This window comes from Papaver somniferum, chromosome 2 (genome assembly GCF_003573695.1).
Source record: "Papaver somniferum cultivar HN1 chromosome 2, ASM357369v1, whole genome shotgun sequence".
In the NCBI taxonomy this organism is placed as follows: Eukaryota; Viridiplantae; Streptophyta; class Magnoliopsida; order Ranunculales; family Papaveraceae; genus Papaver; species Papaver somniferum.
The window spans coordinates 90,672,471-90,691,826 of NC_039359.1; the positions used below are offsets into that span (position 1 = coordinate 90,672,471).

The 19,356-nt window shown below is 35.7% G+C and overlaps 3 protein-coding genes across 25 annotated transcripts; 2 read left to right on the forward strand and 1 right to left on the reverse strand.

Annotated features, from left to right (window-relative positions):
- Positions 1-2,379: 2,379 nt before the first annotated feature.
- LOC113351599 lies at positions 2,380-4,127 on the reverse strand. Its single transcript, XM_026595553.1, has 3 exons — positions 3,868-4,127; positions 3,442-3,715; positions 2,380-3,198 (listed from the first exon to the last, which is right to left on the reverse strand). The coding sequence occupies exons 1-3, from the start codon at positions 4,125-4,127 to the stop codon at positions 2,380-2,382; spliced, it is 1,353 nt and encodes a 450-aa protein (XP_026451338.1).
- Positions 4,128-4,952: 825 nt separating this feature from the next.
- LOC113348380 (probable protein phosphatase 2C 42) lies at positions 4,953-9,020 on the forward strand. 2 transcript variants are annotated; one of them, XM_026592114.1, is made up of 7 exons: positions 4,953-5,531; positions 6,281-6,648; positions 6,780-7,016; positions 7,249-7,341; positions 7,630-7,926; positions 8,029-8,470; positions 8,553-9,020. In XM_026592114.1, exons 1-7 carry the CDS (start codon positions 5,195-5,197, stop codon positions 8,792-8,794), a joined length of 2,016 nt encoding a protein of 671 aa, XP_026447899.1. In that variant the 5' UTR covers positions 4,953-5,194; the 3' UTR covers positions 8,795-9,020. The 2 variants fall into 2 exon arrangements, with proteins under 2 accessions (XP_026447899.1, XP_026447900.1); XM_026592115.1 differs by having other exon boundaries at positions 4,954-5,531; positions 7,669-7,926.
- A 4,870-nt stretch (positions 9,021-13,890) lies between these two features.
- Positions 13,891-18,993, forward strand: LOC113348381 (shaggy-related protein kinase kappa-like). Of its 22 annotated transcripts, none has more exons than XR_003359639.1 (8): positions 13,891-14,058; positions 14,144-14,178; positions 15,050-15,109; positions 15,197-15,458; positions 15,738-16,230; positions 16,894-16,950; positions 17,508-17,605; positions 17,885-18,993. XR_003359639.1 is itself a non-coding variant. In XM_026592117.1 (8 exons), exons 5-8 carry the CDS (start codon positions 15,072-15,074, stop codon positions 18,011-18,013), a joined length of 486 nt encoding a protein of 161 aa, XP_026447902.1. In that variant the 5' UTR covers positions 13,891-14,058; positions 14,144-14,178; positions 14,603-14,690; positions 14,797-14,961; positions 15,050-15,071; the 3' UTR covers positions 18,014-18,064. The 22 variants fall into 22 exon arrangements, 16 of the variants coding, with proteins under 16 accessions (XP_026447902.1, XP_026447904.1, XP_026447907.1 ...); XM_026592117.1 differs by lacking the exons at positions 15,738-16,230; positions 17,508-17,605 and adding exons at positions 14,603-14,690; positions 14,797-14,961 and having other exon boundaries at positions 17,885-18,064; XM_026592119.1 differs by lacking the exons at positions 15,738-16,230; positions 17,508-17,605 and adding exons at positions 14,649-14,690; positions 14,797-14,961 and having other exon boundaries at positions 17,885-18,064.
- The last annotated feature ends 363 nt before the right edge of the window (positions 18,994-19,356 follow it).

Genomic DNA, 19,356 nt, shown 5'->3' on the forward strand with positions numbered 1-19,356 from the left:
AACTGATGCATAACCAGAAAAGTGAGAAAAGTAATGCTAAGACATTATGCAGCTAAAACAAAATAATGCATAATGTCTTATGCATCTAAAAAAAACTGACGCATAACCAGAAAAGTGAAAAAAAACTAATGCATAAGACATTATGCAGCTAAAACAAAAATAATGCATAATGTATTATGCATCTAAAAAAAACTGATGCATAACCAGAAAAGTGAAAAAAAAAGTAATGCATAAGACATTATGCAGCTAAAACAAAATAATGCATAATGTCTTATGCATCTAAACAAAACTGATGCATAACCAGAAAAGTGAAAAAGTAATGCATAAGACATTATGCAGCTAAAACAAAATAATGCATAATGTTTTATGCATCTAAACAAAACTGATGTTATGCATAAGACATTATGTATAACATCTTTAATTCAAATCTAATCATAAATTCCGATTGAGATCAAAAACATGGAGACAAATAAGGTATGAAAATTTCCAATTCAGTTGATATCGAAACTGCAACACACTTCTTACCCTTTTCAACTTTAATTTTAATTTCTTTTTACTTCTCGAATAATCAAAGACAACATAAACCCAAAATCCCGAGATTTAAACCGCAGATTTTGAAACAGAAACCCTAGTTTTATTGAGAAGATTATTCAGAAAAGGATTTGGGAAAAGATTTGACAAAGGGAAAAATCCAAATGTTAAAAACGAAGAATCGGAGTTCACCATTGTTTTCTTCTCGCTTCTCTCTGTTCGTCGCTCGAAGAAAAGGGTAGTTTGGCCTTTTAAAAACTGAGAAGCAGAATTTCATAAATTATGGGTCTACTACGAATTTTTGACGGGAAAATGGGTGCGCGCCTGAACTTTTCTGTCCCTGGGTTTGACAGTGGTGGATGTTGAGAAAATGGGTTTGTCTGTAGTTAATATTGGATACCGGTTCATCTCGGCCGCGACCGATACACTGGTACGATTTATATCGGGGATATTATCGTTGAATATCGGTATAATATCGGTTCTAAATTTAGAGACTATACTTTTATATTAAACATTTTCTCCACACATTTACGGATAAAATATAATAGATACCATCAATTTTATCAAAAAAAACAAAAGAGTAACTTCAATAACTTTAAAGTTCAATACTTAAAAGGATAATTAAACAAGTTTAAAGTTCAAACCGGAAACAAGAGAGTAACTTCACCAACTTTAAAGTTTACAAACTAAAATGGTAACTAAACAGAGATAATACAATTTTATTCTAAATAATAGATATCATCATCTTCAGTAGCTCCATTAGCTCCATCAAGTAGTCCATTATCAGTGTCTAACATCAATTGATCAGTATCATAGCCATCAGAATCGGTTGGGTAAGTAGACTTGCTTCGAGAGCTACATGCACCTCTACTATCAACTGGACGACTTTCTTCGCCAAGAATATCTTGCAAATCATCCAAAGTTACATTATCACCTTCTACAGCCAAGTCATGTAAGTTCTGTGGATCCAACCATTCATCATTTTCATCATGCTCATCAAGAAAAATAGGGTCACGAGCTTTCCCATCATCATTATATTCTGCAATTTCTTTATAACGACGCTGCAATTTTTTGTTATATTGGATAAATACACTATCATTCAATTTTTGTTGTTTGCGATTCCGCTTCTTGGTGTGCAACTGAAATACAAAAAATAAATAGCTAAACTGATTGTTTCATGCATTCCAGTTTGTTGTGATAAGAACATACATTGTTGTTTCATGCATTGTTGAAATTTATGACTTTGCAAAGAACATAATGCAACTGTAAAGATAGAACAAGTAAGACTCACATTTTGAAATGTGCTCCAGTTTCGCTCACATGGGGAAGCAGAAGAAGTAAGACTCAATACCCTGATTGCAAATTTTTGTAGGTTTGGGACATCGATTCCTCCATATGTAATCCACCAATCATCTGTCATAAACATGAACAAAGTAGCTAATCAATACAAACCTATTTAACACAAACGTAACCAAATTTTAAACTTACAGTACAGGAAAACTTACGAGGTTGATCTTTGTCTCTTCTTTTTTTGCAAGTCTGACTTCCTAGGATTCCATAAGCATCGCTGTACATTCTCAATTCAGTTGTTGCCATCTCAAGTTCATCTTCATTGGTTATAAGCTTTTCCATAGCTGTATGAAGTCCCCTTTTGATTTCTATGTACTTTGGACCATTATCCATCAAATGAGCTGGAATCTTATAGAATATGGAAGGATTTAGATAATAAGCCGCACAATGTAGAGGATGATTAAAGTTATTCTTCCATCTCTTATCAAAAACCCTTAACTATAACCCAAGTATCATTATCTTCACCCAAATTCTTCTCAAGTTGATCCCTTGCTATTCTCATTGCCTCATAAAAGAAGGCATTGTAGGTTTGCGTTCGATATCCACTAATCTTACTACCTTAACTAAAGGCTTTAGCACCCTACAAGAGTAATCGACATCTTCCCAAAATTTGATACTTGTAACAATTTTAAGTGCATTTACTCCCACATTTTCTCTTGCAAACCTAGTTTTTACCCACCTATCATTCACAAACACCATTTGCAGAGGAGTTTTATACTTTTGAAGACTCTCTAGTGTGTAATATTGAGTTGCAAATCTAGTTTTTGTAGACCTATGTAAGTCTGCACCAGTCAACTCCCTCATTAAGCTCAATACTTGAAAATGAGCATAAATATATGTAACTAGTCTCTTACCTAGTATGACGGCTGTCTTGATTCTTGGAAGCTTGGAACCAAGTTCTTCTAGCATCAACTGAACACAATGAGCACCACAAGGAGTCCAAAATATATGTGGGTATTCAAGCATTAAGTCCTTCCCTGCCTTTTTGAAGTTAGAACCATTATCAGTAATGAACTGAACCACATTTTCTGCACCAACATCAGCAATTACCTCCTTTACAAGCTTACGAATGAAATCAGCATCATTGGTTCTATCTGAGGCATCCACAGACTTCAAAAATACTGAACCTTTAGGACAATTCACCAAAAAGTTAATAAGATGTCTCTTTTTCCCATCCGTCCAACCATCTGACATGATAGAACATCCAAACCTCTTCCAATGTTCCCTAAAGGTATCAACGAACATCCTCATTTCTTCTAATCGGTCCTTGAAAAGATTGGTACGAATCTGATGGTAAGATGGGGGGGGGGGGCATAGCTAACATCAACAACAAAAAAACATAAAAGTCAGCACATTATGCAATAGTCTGCAATAGTCGGCATATTATGCAATAATCAACACATTATGCAATTCCAGACAACACAGATGTTATGAGATTTCTAAGAAGCATATTATATCATTCACACATTTAACAAGCAACTAGTTCTGAATAGGCAAGCATCAATCAAGGAACAAGCAAGGAACTAGTTCGTCAAGGAAAACAAGGTTTGAAAAAAATACCTTTCCCGTAATCACCATTGCAAAGATCATTTCTTTGAAACTTGGGCAACGAACGGTATTAAATGCCACTGAATTCTCAGTCATCCAAGATGATATGCATTCCCATGCAGTCTTTAATAACTTCTCTTTCATTGCACAGTTCCTTTCAGCGGTGACCTTTTGAGTTTTCTTGTGATCTGTCCTCATATATAAATCAATAGGACCTCTTGTATTACTTTGGGTTATTCGCTTTCTCTTCGTCTGATTTTGAACATGTAAATCAACACCACTACCACTGCCAACATTGCCATCAATTTAAACTTCTTGTTCCCCAACATCTGTGTCAACATCAGAGCCTTCATCAGAGTTGAATGTACGCTGGTACGCTAAATCAATGTTACCCCTATGAGCATTTTTGGTCTTCTTTACAGCGAACAACTGATTTACTTTGTTGTAACAGAAGTGGTTGCATTCGGACATGGTGAAGTATTCCCTGACTTTCCTACGAGATGCTCCTTAAGCCTTGTGATTCCACCACCACGGATTAATTTGTTACATAACAAACAGGTAATAATATTTGGATTTTCTGGGTCTTTGAGTTCACCCCATTCCCATGCCGGATCCCTAGCTTGCGTAGAAGAAGGCAATGAACCACATATATTGTTTGTGGTGTTTGCATTGGATGCACTAGAAGAATTCATAGCCATAACCTAAAACATAAATAGTTAATAAATCAACCAAAATAAAAAAAAAAACAATAATAAAGAAGGTCTATTACCATATTTGACCATTAACTGTCAATTTTCATTGTCTATTAGGAAGGTCTATTACCTCAAATTCTTTAATTGATGAAGAAAAAACTGGGTTTTTTTCTTTCTGATATAGGTTTTGAAGATGAAATTTGTGGGTACAAGTTATTAATAAGAATGAACCCTCAAAAATAAGTGGGTTTTGAAGATGTTGACGAATTTAATTAATCAAAGCAAAAAAAAAAAGACTAATTATCAAAAGGTTCAAAACCCTAACCTTCAATTAATCAATAGTCTCTGAGATTTTTAGATGAAGAACATCAGCTAATCAAAAGTTCCTTCCTGAGATTGGATTCTCAATGATGATATTTGAAGAACACGACTTGCTGAATCAGGTATTTGAAGAACACGATCTGTTTTTCACTTCATCTCCTCTTCTTTTCTCTTCCACAGTTCGACTGAAAACAATCGAATGAAATTTTAGGGATTTAACCTATACCGGAACTGAAAAACCAAGATTACCCTTACACTTTACACAAAATGACCGGTACCGGTTAATTTCGGAAAATCTCGTTTCGTCCGTATCGGTCGATTTTATCGGATAAATATCGTATCCCGGTATCCTTCATATCGTATCGTGCTAGACCGATATCCGAAATATCGCCGATATATTTGCCGACAAAAAAAGAATAGTCTCCACAAAAAATTATCCCCATAAAATGCCATAGAGGAGCCCACTGGAAAAGGCCACCACCACCATTACTTTATTGCTAAGAATTGTGTTTAGAGTGTTGGCTAAATAGAATTCTTCCGGTTCCATTCCATTCGATTATACAGTCAGTGACTCCGTCACCTACACATCATCATCATAAACACTTGATTGAAACCCAAGTCTCTCTCTCTCTCTAGACCTAGAGCAGCAGCAGCAGAACAAGAACAACAAGAAGAAGAATTTGGGGCATCATCACGATACTTGTTCAAACTACAATCTTAGAAGGTTGGGTAGAGAAAGAGAATGTGGGGGGATGTTGAAATCAATAAAGAAACTGTATTCCCTTTACTGGAAGCCGTTATCTGTTAATCCCCACTCATCTTCATCATCATCTGATGATGGGTTCAGTAACAGCGGTGGTGATGGTGGTAAGAGAGATCGGGATGATAAGTCTTTGTGGTATAAAGATTTAGGTAAATGCTCATCTGGTGACTTATCAATGGCTGTTGTTCAAGCTAATCAAGTTCTTGAAGATCAATCTCAGATTGAATCTTTTGGTGGGGATACTACTTTTGTTGGTGTTTATGATGGCCATGGCGGTCCTGATACTACTTTTGTTGTTGGTGATAATCTATATCGACATTTCCGCGGTGAGTTTTTCTGAAATCTCTTCTTGATTTCGATTCGATTGTTTAATTTGGGTTCTTGGGGTGTTCTTTCATTTTTGTTGCAATTTGAGTTCTTGGGTTTCTAATTGATTGAAAGAAAACCTAAGTTTTTGGTAAATTGAAGAAATTTTGGGTGTTTTTCTTTCCTAATTTGATAGAATTAGAGAATTAGGTAATGTGGATTTGTGAAACATATAGAATATGAACAACCCTTTTCTTGTGAGTAGAAATTAGGTTTAAATTTGTACAGAGGAATTCAGAAATTTGGTTATTGTTATTGTCAATGTTAGTTTGGGTGTGTAAACTTTGTCATGCTGCGCCCGGGTTTTGCGAAATTTTTGCTTGCTATTGGTGCAATTGACTGATAAATTCCCGGGTATCATGTTCTAGCTTGTTAAGTTCTTGAATTCCTTCAATGCAATTGTTTATCTTGCTTCATTGAGATTATGGATTGTAACTCAGTACGGTAACGTGGTTTGGTAGAGCAATAATCGATAAATGCCCCGTGGATATTGTGAAATCATTTTGGTGTGATTATTCATGCTTTTGATAAATTCCCGGGTATCATGTTTTAGCCTGCTAAGTTCTTTTGGTGATAAATTCCCGGGTAACGTGGTTTTGGGTAGAGCATATTGTGTTGTCTGAATCGTCGTGGTAGTAGCTTAAGTTGGAGAGTGTGGGTTTGTATCATAAGAGGAACTTATCATTTAGGCATTGTGATATATTCACAGAGATTTCAGAGGAAGCTCGTGGTGTGACATCTGAGACTATTCGGAGAGCTTTTCTTGAAACGGAACAAGGGTATACTGCTATTGTTGACCAGCTATGGGATACTCGGCCGAATTTAGCAACAGTTGGATCATGCTGTCTGCTTGGAGTTGTAATTCAACAGACCCTTTATGTGGCAAATCTCGGTGATTCTCGAGTTGTATTAGGTAGAAAGGTTGGTAATACTGCAGGAGTTGCTGCCATTCAATTATCAAGCGAACACAATGCTAACATGGAGGAAGTGAGACAAGAACTTAGAGAATTACACCCAGATGACCCTCAACTAGTTGTTGAAAAACATGGAGTTTGGCGAGTAAAAGGCATTATTCAGGTCACACTTCACAATTACCTTTTGTACATTTTTTCTCGCTTTTATAGGTCCAAGATTCTGTTATGTGCTTCCTAAAGGTTATTTTAGGGAATTTTTAGTAACCGAATTGTTTCGTCTCGGATTTGATGCAGGTCTCGAGATCTATTGGTGATTTATATTTGAAGGATAACAAGTATAACACTGAGCAATTCCTTGGAAAGTTCAGACTGCCTAAACATATGCAGAAACCTGTCTTGAGTGCGGACCCAGCTGTTATGTCTCTTCCTCTTCAACCGAACAATTTGTTCCTTATATTTGCTTCTGATGGCCTTTGGGAACACTTGAGCAACGAGCAAGCTGTGGAAATCGTTCACAGGAACCCACGAGCAGTAAGTTTTCCCCTGTAACCTTTTTCTACTTATATTCAGCTTTCTAGTACAAGTCTTTGCTTAACAATTTTGCAGTTCGGATGATGTCTTCGCCTAACATATCAGTAATTTCTAGTCATCTGTGATAATTGAACAATTTGTTTCTTATCTGCGTAAAAAAGTAATCTTATTTGAATCTGATACTTTTCAAGTGTTAGAGAATTCAGGGACTGACAAGTTTCTGTTGGTGCAGGGAAGTGCTAGAATACTTCTAAAAGCAGCGCTCCAGGAAGCGGCTAGAAAAAAAGAAATGCGTTATGAAGATCTCCGCAGGATTGACAAGAAGGTTAGGCGCCACTTCCACGATGATATAACCGTCATCATTCTTTTTATAAAGCATGACCTTATCACGAGAAGTTTACAACGGGGCAATTCAGTATCAATTAGAAGTGCTTTGGAGCACTGACAACCACGATATATATGAAACTCGGTCCCTTCTTTTAAATTTTCTGTACAATTTTATCTGCTAATTTTTCTTGAGTACCATAATCTGAGAGTACCGGAGTTTCGCAAGTTTGAAACTTGTTCTATTTCTTCGAATGGTTTGGCTTATGCATGAAGCAATTATACACAGTTTTGGACAGGGATTCACAGAGCCAGCAACTGTATACAGGTTTCGTCAGGGAGTCAGAAAGCCAGAGTGCAGGACAAAAAAGATATCTGCTGGATTGACGAGAAGGATATGCGCGAGTACCATGATGATATCTGCAGGACAAAGCAGATATCCACAGGAGTTGCTGCCATTCAATTGTCAAGTGAACGAAATGCGAACATGGAGGAACTGAGACGAGAACTTACAGAATTACAGCCAGATAACACTCAAGTAGTTGGTCAAAAACACAGAGTTTGGCGAGTAAAAAGCATTATTCAGGTAACCCCGGTTTTATCGGTCCAAACTTCTATTATGTGCTTCCTAAAGGTTGTTTTAAGGAATTTTTAGTAATCCCGTTGCTTTGTCTCGGATTTCTTGCAGATCCTGAGACTTATAGGTGATTTATATGTGAAGGATGCCAAGTATCACACTCGGCAAATCCGTAGAAATTTCAGACAATCTGTCGTCGTGCTTTTCCTACTTCTCTTATTACTACCTACGACTGTCTCGTTGAGATCTAAGATACCAGTGCAAGATTCTTGCGTAAGCTATTTGACTAGCACGGGTAATCAATGTTTGCCCTTTCTTATCTCGGTAATACCCAACAGACAGCAGATTTATTGGAGCCATCCTCCACTTAGGTGCTGCAAAATTCTTAGGGCTATGCAGATTAAACGGTCAACCGTTTGCCTCTGTTATCTGGTTCAAGACAGATTTTTGCTGGGTGGACTTGAGGTGAACCTCACACGCTTGTTTTCCTTCGACAAACGTTGCACCTTCAGGAAATCAGTGAGTGGAGCTTCACTTCAGGCCTTATGCAGAAGTGAGTAAATCTTCAAATAAATTTACTTTTTGGCTTTCCATTTTCACCTGTCGGTCTTATTTATAAATGTTTATTCCCTCAGGGTTATCTCCAGGACTGCGCAATTTAACGACCATTCAAGTGAAGGTCCCACCACCACCACTTTCTGTCGAGGGTCCACCACCCCCACCGCCGCCACCACTAAATTCGAAAGAAGATATATTAGGGGAAATCCTGCCTTATGCAGTTGGATCGTTGTTGATTCTGTACCTTTGTACCTACAGTTGCCGCAGATATTGGAGGTCGACCATTGCGATTCCGGATTTGAACCTTGACGAGGTATAGAATCAGGCATTCTGCACCAAATCTCTCCTGTACATTTTTCTTCTAATTCTAGAGTATGTAATCTGAAAACCGGAGTTTAGCCGGTTTTTCTGCACAGTGCCAAAACTGGTTTGATCAAACAAGGAAATAGTAATCTTCTATTTTAGGAGCTATTATTATGTACAAATTTCATATGTTCGTAAGATTACTAGTAATCTGCACAGTGCCAAAACGGTTTTTCTGCACAGTGCCAAAACTGTTTTTCTGCACTGAAGCGTTCATCTTGCATAAAGAACTACAGGGTTTACATACCCATTTGAAGATCGAGAGTAACTTTTATGGTATTGAATATTGATAGTTAAAAACAGCTTGGCAGTGAAAACCTGATAGACAAATCTTCGTGATTTTAATAAATATTGGTAAGATAACTATGGTTAAACCTAGAGTTTGTTGAGGTTTAATCTGTAAGATCCAACAGTATCAAAAGCTGCTAGATCAATGATGATCTAGCAGTGCGAGATCAAAAAAAGTTCCTCATCAAAACCACTTTGCTGAGTTCTTGCTTCAAATTCTGCAAGTTTTTCTTTTAATAAATAGAAATTTCGACGAACATTATGACATTCAAATTTCTTTGAATTTGAATCTACTTCACGATTTTTAAGAAGGAATTCAATAAGTTTATAACCACAATCAAAGCCTTTGAAGACCTTTCTCAGTTTCTTGTTTTCTCGATAGATAGGAGTAAGACAATCAATGAGACAAGACGTCGTAATCTTTTTTATTTCCATAATAGGGTCCAACAAATAAGCGTACTCTGATACTTCCTCATCTATATCTCTAGCAATATTGAGTCACTATCACCGTAAAGTTCATCCAACTGTTTTTTAGGCGTGCTTGTCAGTTATCAACAATTTATACATCATTAATAAGATGAACTTGTCTAATAGATACACTCGAGGTGATTTCAAGAGAATGTTCATATATTAATAAATTAGATGTGATAGTTTCCTCAGGTGTTGGATCCAAACTTTGAACAAAATCATCTTTGTGTTCCATATTCGATATTATGTCTATAGGTTAGGTCGCTTCAAATACAGAATTATTAGAAAACAAATAATTGACTTTACGACTTCAAAGAAGTTATGTGTTAATACGTCTTGGAATGAGAATTGCTGAAAACTATGTCTTTTTCTTTCCATTTTCGTTGTCTTGTGTATTTAAAATGGGTATAAGCATTGCGTACTAACAATTCTGCTAGTATAAGGGTGTTTGTGTTTGGATATCACACGAGAATTAACTTTTGGACTCAAAAACAAAATAGTAACTTTACGGCTTAAAAACAAAAAAAATAAATTTCTTGGTACAAGAATGATTTTTACCTTTAGAGAAACATAGATGTAAATATTGCCGGAGTAAAAAGTACCTCAATGCCCTATGGAACTTGCAGAGGATTGAATGGACAAACCACTATCTCGTATGAAACTTGCAGAAGATTGAATACAAAAACCTCTAATTTTGCATACAAAACTTGCAAAAAATTGAATACAGAGTATCACCTCAATGCCATATGGAACTTGCAGAGGACTGAATGGAGAATTCCTCTATCTCGTATGAAAGTTACAGAAGATTGAATACTGAATACCTATAATTTTTCGTACGAAACTTGCAGAAGATTTAATAGAGAGTAGTACCTCAATACCATATGGAATTTTCAGAGGATTAAACGGAGAATACCTCTATCTCGTATGAAACTTGCAGAAAATTGAATTAAGAATACCTTTAATTTTTCATATGAAACTTGCAGAACATTGAATGCAGAGGTGTACCTCAGTGCCGGATGGAACTGCATAGGATTGAGTGGACAATACCTCTATCTCGTATGAAATTAACAGAAGATTGAATTAAGAATACCTCTAATTTTTCATACAAAACTTGCAGAAGATTATATAGAGAGTAGTACCTTAATGCCGTATGGAACTTGCATAGGATTGCATGGAGAATACCTCTATCTCGTATGAAACTTCCAAAAGATTGAATACAAAATTCCTCTATATATTCATACGAAACTTGCAGAAGATTGAATAGAGAGTAGTACCTCAATGTCGTATGGAACTTGCAGAGGATTGAATGGAGAATAGATCTATCTTGTTTGAAACTTGCAGAAGATTGAATATAAATAACTCTAAATATTCATACGAAAATTTCAGAATATTGAATGGAGAGTACTATCTCAATGCCATATGGAATTTTCATAGGATTGAATTCAGAATACCCTATCTCGTATGAAATTAGCAGAAGATTGAATTCAAAATACCTCTAATTTTTCATACGAAACTTGCAGAAGATTGAATAGAGAGTACCCTCAATACCATATGGAACTTGCAAAAGATTGAATAGAGAATACCCATGTGTCGTATAAAACTTGCAGAAGATTGAATAGAAATTACTTCAATGTCATATGGAACTTGCAGAGGATTGAATGGAGAATACCTATATCTTGTATGAAACTTGCAGAAGATTGAATAAAGAATATCACTAATTTTTCATATGAAATTTGCAAAAGATTGAACACAGAGTAGTACCTCAATGCCATATGGAATTTGCATACGATTGAATGAAGAATACTTCTATCTCGTATGGAACTTGCAGAAGATTGAATTCAAAATACCTCTAATTTTTCATAAGAAATTTGCAGAAGATTGAATACAGAGTATGATAAGAAATAATTGTTTCTTGATCAACGACCAGCGGATTCAAGCTCAAAAGGGCATGATTAGAAGAAATCAATAAACGAAAGGGTAACAAACAGGAATTTTCTTTACCTCCCCTGTAAAGATTGGTAATTTTCATTACCTCCCCTATAGAAATTTTTTTAGCAGTCCTCCTCTCGTCAATAATTCCGTCTATTCCAAGTTAGCCGACTCAACACTAACTTACACGTGGTTATTATTTTTTTTGGGTAGTTTGTGTTACCTCCCTCTGTGAAGATTGTTAATTTGCATTACCTCCCCTATAAAGATTGGTAATTTTCATTACCTCTCCTACAAAATGACATAAGAATCGGACGGATGGCCAAGCTTACTACCGGGCTTGCCTCTTGAGCTAGAAATCTGGGCTAAAATGGGTTTATTATTGTAGGGCTAAGATATACTAATTGTTGGGAATTACTGGGCTTAGACAAAAGTGATATGAACGGGTACAGACTTTTGGTTGACTTTGGAATTGAGATGGACGGTGATGATTGCAATGGAGATATATTTAGCATGCAATGAAAATTGACGACACGCTTATCAACCTAGGGTTTACTAAGGAATGGTATGCACTATGTAGTAATATATGCTAGGTGTGAAACTAAATTTGTGTATGACTATCAACTTATGACGATGATAATAAACTAAGAAAACATATGCGATAATATTAATTTATTGACTATGAAACTAAAGATGTGTATGCAAGTGATAATACAATGATGCAAAAACAAAAGAAACTTAATCTCAGAGTATAACTACCAGCAACAGAAGAAGTTACCTGAATAAACCAACCCAATAACAAAACTTGTTGACGATGAACCGAATGACTGTATTCACCTTCCACAGCACAGAATCTGATAACTTGATGAAGACCAATAATATAAACACCGATTGAGTCACAATAAAGATGACCACGAACAGTTTTCTTATTTTTAATAATGTTGGATACGGTTGATGAATAACGAAGGTGGATTGAACCAATAATGGATGCGGTATTGGTGCGGGTTCAAAGATTACTAGAGTTAGACCTGAGTTTCTCATTCGGATGATTTGGAGAGGAAATATATCAGATTTGAACATCCCAGGTTCAAAGATTACTAGAGTTAGACCTGAGTTTCTCATTTGGATGGACTGGAGAGAAAATATATCAGATTTGAACATCCCAGGTTCAAAGATTACAAGAGTTAGACCCGAGTTTCTCATTCAGATGAATTGAAGACGAAATATATCAAAATTGAACATCACAGGTTCAAAGATTACTAGAGTTAGACTTAACTTTCTCGTTCGGATGAACTGAAGACGAAATATATCGGATTTGAACTTCCTAGGTTCAAAGGTTACTAGAGTTAAACCTGAGTTTCTCGTTTGGATGAACTGAAGACGAAATATATCAGGTTTGAAAATCACAGGTTCAAAGATTACTAGAGTTAGACCAGAGTTTCTCGTTCAGATGAACTGAAGACGAAATATATCAGATTTAAACATCACAGGTTCAAAGATTATTAGAGTTAGACCTGAGTTTCTCGTTCGGATGAACTGAAAAATAAATATAGAATTAAACATCCCAGGTTCGAAGATTACTAGAGCTAGACTTGAGTTTCTTGTTCTGATGAACCAGAGAAGAAATATATCAGAGTTGAACATCCCAGGTTCGAAGATTACTAGAGTTAGACATGAGTTTCTCATTCCGATGAACTGAAGACGAAATATATAAGATTTGAACATCACAGGTTCAAAGATTACTAGAGTTAGACTTGAGTTTGTCGTTCATACACTACACCACATGGACCGTTTGAGACATATTAATTTTTGAGTTCGAGACACATATAAATTTCTTTAGTGCTTCCACTCATATAAGAGCCTCAAATTGAAAATATGAGTTGCTTTAATTATGAGTTTTCAACTACTCTTACAAGTGTCTCAAAATTTTAACAAGTGTCTTAAAATTTTATAACTTTTCAAGACCTTTAAATAACTTGTTATTTTAATTTCATTTCATTTACCACTAAAACCCCAAAATTTTCTCCAGAAATTCCCTCTTTTTCACATCTATTTCCCTCTTAATTCTCCCTCATTCTCCCTCCATGTGTTTGTCTCACACTAAATTATCTTAAAATTGAATTCATACGATTATCATTACTTCCCACCATTTTTTTTAAGCCCCCCCCCCCCCCCCCCCCCTATTTAAAGTCTCTTAAATTTAGATAAAATTGAATGTTATTTTTTTTATAAAAATTCACATTTTTCTTATTCTTTTTTCTTTTTACTTCTTTCTCTTTTCTCTCTCTTTTTTTCTTCTTTCTTCCTTCTACTCTTATTTCCCTTTTCCTCGTCTCAAAACCAACAAAGAGAAACCAAACCAAGCCAGATCCATTCCTAAATCGACCAAAGATCTCCTTGCACCAATAGCTTTAGGCCTGCTAGACCTCAATATATTCCTCTTCTTTTAATTCCAAACCCTAAATCGAGCAGTAATCGTCTTAAGTACGTTAGCAGAAATGAATACCCGTTTTTACTTAGTTAACCTAATATCAGGTATGGGATCCTTTTTATAGATTTGTATATTCTGATTTTCTAAACCCTAGAAATGGAATTTTAACTTTTGATTTTGAATTCGCAGAAGATGATTGAGATACAAATACTTAAAAGGTTCAGGTATAAATCCCTAACCTTATTACTTGTTTTGAGTTTTGATTTAAACTTAATCTGTGAATATTATAGCTCGTATGATATGTTTCTCTCTAGATTTTGCAATTTCTGTGATTGTTTAGTTGATCTCATGAGTTTTAAAGCATGGGTATGCTTATAATTTAAATTTTATGTGAGATTTTTAATTTTGTTCATGTCTCTTGAGGGTTTAGATATTTTATTTTGTTTTAAACCTTTTGTTCAATTTAAAATACTAGTATGATGGTATTTGTTTTGGTTTTTTCTTGTTTGTGTTGTAATTGAAGATTTTGACTACTGGGTTTTTGTAGATGAGATGAGATAAGGGTCAATATTGTTTCAATTGAATACTGTTCTCTTTTAAGTGTAGATTTGAGTCCTTAAGAGTAATTTTTAAAACTGAAAACTGTAGTTGTAGCAATTTACCAACATACTTCTGCGATTATGTAAGACTTCAGGATTTGTGTTGTCAAGGCATGGAGTGTTCCTTTCTTTTCTAGGTGAGGCTGATCACCTGTAATCCTCACTATTCCTACTTGTTCACCCTTGCATATCAAGGGAATATTCAGTTGTCGTATTTCTTATCCACTTATTTCATTCGTCCAGGGTTTACTTCGTGAGTTATGGTAGGCCTAAGATTTTATAGGTTCCCCTATGGTTATCAATGCAATTTGTAAGTTGATTGGTAGAGTTGTTATCATATAAGTCATGTTAGATTTTTTCGCTGTAATAACAACTACAGTTGGTGGTCGAAACGGCCAATCGAGCAAGGTAAGGACTGGAGTAAGTTGTAAGTGCTTTACTTGATTATGTGGTGCTGAAGTTAGTGTCACTGAAATGTTTCGATTTTACTTTGTAGAATATTGGTTACATAGTAGAGCATGTGGGGGGAATGGGTTCATTTGGAGTTGTCTTCCAGGTAAACTGAACTTAAACTGGGTGTAGTTGGAAAACCTCGCTTGTTTTAGATTCTCATAGCTTGTTGTATTTTGTCGTCCAAATGTAGAGAAACTGGAGAAATAGTTGCAATCAAGAAGGTTCGTCAAGACAAGCGTTATAAGAATCGGGAGCTGCAAATTATGCAAATGTTGGATCACCCAAACATCGTAGCTCTAAAGCATAATTTCTTTTCGATCACAGGCAAGGAAGAGCCATACCTAAATATAGTACTTGAGTTCGTACCAAACACTGTTTATGGTGTTGCAAAGCACTACAGTCGGGTGAACCAGCGCATGCCACTAATATACGTGAACCTCCATACTTATCAGGTCTGTGAAGTTCTTGATATCTTCTCTATGTATTTTCTTACGTGGAGTCGTTCTTGGGTTTGATAATATATACAAGGATTTTATTGATAAGAGGATGTTTCTTAGTAACAAATATTTACTCTCTGCTTATGGAAATTTTTAGAAATTATGCTATTCAAACGCCATATCGTAAATAAAGTGAACATTATACTGTATGTATATCACATGTTCGTAGTGGGATAGTGCTTCAGCAAAGACACTTAAATGAACTTACTTACCGGTTTAAAATGTTTGGTGCAGATCTGCAGATCACTTTCTTACATTCTTAACTGTTTTGGTATATGTCACCATGTTATTAAGTCGTAGAATCTGTTGGTAACAGTCGCCTTGTTTACTCTAATTAACAAGTCCTCGTTTACATACTTCATTTACAAGTTCTTCGTACACTTTAATAATCTTATACCGTTACGATCCTTTCTTATTTGCCTTTGCATCACATCCCCATGTATAAAACCTCTAGAGAATCAAAATGTCAAAAGGAAGAAGTACCACGTATTCAAGGTTGGGTGTTCAACAAAAAGTTGTTAAACTACTTACACCTTTCTCAGTATCGTGGTGAATAGACAACCCCATCAGCTCCATGGATATCTACCATACCGCCACTCGAGAGCAGTCTTATTCTGAAAGCTCTAACATAGAAAGGGTAACAGTAACATGTATATGGAGCGAGGGGTTTTTCTATTGGAACAGTAAAATGACACACCAAACCAACAAGCTGCAATCTAAGAAATTGGTATGTGGCCTTATAAGACCTATCAGCCTACCTTTACGTGTTTTTGTCTATGGGATCATCCTGTGTAATTAGGTGGACCTTTTTTGTTTAGAAAATGACCGTCTTTGATTTGTTTCTAACGCGTAGATGCAGTAAAGCTAGTGCCTCTTTCTTCATCTCACGTTGCATTCCTAGAGCTCCTGTTTCCTATTGCTGGTGGTCAGGGCAGCTGGATAAGATGCAAATTTTATGACAATTTTCAAAGCATGAAATTTGCATAGTAGTTAAAACGCTTGTAATTTTAGTATTGTGATGCAGTTTATCTCCTACAGTTGGATCACACTTCCAAACTAGAAGAGCTGGTGTATATCTGAGATCCTTTGTTAATAGTCATTGCATGTGCCAATTAGATTGAGTCTTTGTATTTTTTTTTTTTAAATTTTAATTTCAGCTATTTCTTGGTTCTCCGCAGAACAATTTTTTTCCTTATGAGATTTCACGAAATAACAATCATATATGTTCTTTTCCCCTTGTTTTGATGTTAACTAAAGCTATCTTGATTTATTACTGGAGTTTTTTTTTCCCAGAAACTCTTATCAGTTAATCATTTGTGTATCTAATTGTTGAATTATATGGAACTTCCTTAATCATCTAGATAATTTTTGCATTTTATGTTGTGTAAAGGTAGAAGAGAAGGTTGACACAGTGGATGAAGGACAACCGAAGACGGTTTCGTCTGAGGTATATTTGACTGCAATAGTGTAATTTTTTAAACCATCCTTATATATTTTCTTTTATACTTATTGGCATGCATGTCTTCTATCTTCTATGATAGGTGAGGTCATACTTGGCACACACGTAGATTGTGTCTTATACTACTTTAAGCATTTTCTAAGTCAATTATTTTGTCCCTTTGTATAATCTTCTCTTTACAAGAATAAGAGTAAGAACACGTGACTTATAGAATAATTTCAAAGAGGCATCGTGGAGGTTTCAGTCCACTGGCTCATGACACCTTGCCTCAGTCTCACTAGAATTATATTCAAACTGTTGCCTCACATTGCTAAAAGGAAATGGTAGCATAAAAAGTAGTAAGTAAACAAAACTAAAATTTATATGAAACAGGCTAACAAATCAGCATCCCCTCTACCTCTAGTATCTTCAGCTGCTAGGAATCTTCACAGCTTTTTGTTGGTCTATGAACTTGTAAGGAATCTTCACATAGATGTTTAGGCTTTAGGGATCAGGATATTGTTCGTGTAAATGTCTCTGAAATCTTGTCAAACTTACTGTAGCAGGCGCCCGTTATTTCTTTTCAGTTGATTCTTGACAGTTGCCATTTGGCCATGAATCATAATTGCCAATGTTTCGTACAGATTTCCATTATTTTTTTCAGGTAAGGAAGCTCGTTGCTTGTATTATTTGTGAGATAATAAGGACTCAATGTATTGTTCTGGATTTCCCGTTCTGCCAAGGATCCAAACTAGATGCTAATTTCATTTTGAGACGAATATAAGTGTCACTTAAATTAATAATTAGAGTCTGTTAAAAATTAATTAAGAGACACTTCAAGTGTCGCTTAGTGATAGACACATTATTATGTCTAATTTGTCCCGATTTTATATATTGATAGTATTCATTTTTGTATTTATTATGGTGTTATATGTATGTGTAGGTAGTTTTGGCCAATAAACATCTTTTGGAAAATCTGCTCAAAAAGTTGTTAAAGGCACCTGGAGAAAGTGATTTTGGCACCCGCGTTTTGGACACAGGCTACCCCAGGGCACCCAAAGTCAGATGCTAAAGGCACCCTACTCTGGATAGGGGGCGCCCTCTCTCCTCTCAAATTTCAAATAAAGAAAAAAAAGGCGGGAAAACATGAGCATCCGTGAACAAATTTTGGATTTGAATTTTTGAGTTGTTTTAAAGAGATTCAATCACGGATATCGGCTTGGTTTGGCCTGTTTGAGCATAACAGGGCTGGTATGGGTGTTGTAATCAACCAGAATTGGCTGCATGATCGTGTGGAGAAAAACAGAGAAGAAAATATCCCGGACATGATGATTTGCTTCTGTGTGTACTCGTTCTGTGGATTGATATAATCCTGTTTCTGTTAAACAGGGAAGGTATGAGCTGTAGAATCGAGAAAACAGGGATAGGAACCGAGTTTCTACAAAACAGGGAGATGGTTACACTCGGGTTCTGTGGATTGACTTGAGATGATTTGGGAGAAGATATGGTGTGAGAGAAGATATGGTGTTGTATATTGAGTGTATCTGGTCCTGTTTCAGTATCGAGAGGGTTTGGAAAGTTTTGATAACTCAAAACCGCGTGGAGAAGAGTCAGGGAGAAGAAATAGACCGAAACTTTTGGTAAAAGAAAACCAAGTTATTCTCGGATTTTTGGGATATCGGGAGTGATTCTCGTGCTTGTGGTGTATAAATAGGCATCTGGGAGGTCAAGAAAAGGAGCACGTACACTTGGAGGAGTTTAGTTGAGAGTTTGGAGAGATTTGGGAAGCTGCAGAGCTGAGAGAAAGAATCACGGAGAAGTTTCTTTGCCGGTGCAGGGAAGAAGAAGACGAAGAACAAAATCAGTCGAAGAAAGTCGTTGGAAACTGCCGCATATACTAGAGTGTTCAACACCTTGCTAGCAACTGCCGAATAGTGATTCCTGTTTTATATCATTTTCTTGTTTTTCTCTCCATTATAAACACCCTTTGAGCATCAATGAATTATTTTGATCTCTATTTTATAAATTTATGTAATATTTTTATATGATTAATTGCATGGAAAAAAAATAAATTAAATGGTTTTTATTAATCAAATGTGTTTTCTCTTGATAACACATGTTTAGTTTTAGACTCTTGATGCGTTATACTTGTGACTAACATTTGATATTTTGGAAACATGTTTTTGGCAATAATTTAGAATCAAACCAACTGTTTAAATTGCAAAATTTAAATAAATATTGAATCACATAAGTATTGATGAATGGTGGAATCCTAACCCCTGTTTCTCCATAATATTCACATCACCTTGTTATATAATTTTGCTACATTTCTAAGTTTTATTTAAGTCTAAAAATCCATTTCCTTCACAAGTATGAAATGAATCACTTATTTACCACTATCACTACAACCACATT

Coding starts and splice junctions, on each gene's coding strand:
- LOC113351599 (XM_026595553.1), bottom strand. CDS start 4,127: ATGGCTATGAATTCTTCTAGTGCATCCAATGCAAACACCACAAACAAT. Junction 3,716..3,867: donor ACCACTTCTGTTACAACAAA/GTAAATCAGTTG, acceptor CAATGTTGGCAG/TGGTAGTGGTGTTGATTTAC. Junction 3,199..3,441: donor CAATGGTGATTACGGGAAAG/GTATTTTTTTCA, acceptor TGTTGATGTTAG/CTATGCCCCCCCCCCCCATC.
- LOC113348380 (XM_026592114.1), top strand. CDS start 5,195: ATGTTGAAATCAATAAAGAAACTGTATTCCCTTTACTGGAAGCCGTTA. Junction 6,649..6,779: donor GAGTAAAAGGCATTATTCAG/GTCACACTTCAC, acceptor GATTTGATGCAG/GTCTCGAGATCTATTGGTGA. Junction 8,471..8,552: donor ACTTCAGGCCTTATGCAGAA/GTGAGTAAATCT, acceptor TTATTCCCTCAG/GGTTATCTCCAGGACTGCGC.
- LOC113348381 (XM_026592116.1), top strand. CDS start 15,072: ATGTGGGGGGAATGGGTTCATTTGGAGTTGTCTTCCAG. Junction 15,110..15,196: donor CATTTGGAGTTGTCTTCCAG/GTAAACTGAACT, acceptor GTCCAAATGTAG/AGAAACTGGAGAAATAGTTG. Junction 15,459..16,893: donor TGAACCTCCATACTTATCAG/GTCTGTGAAGTT, acceptor TGTTGTGTAAAG/GTAGAAGAGAAGGTTGACAC.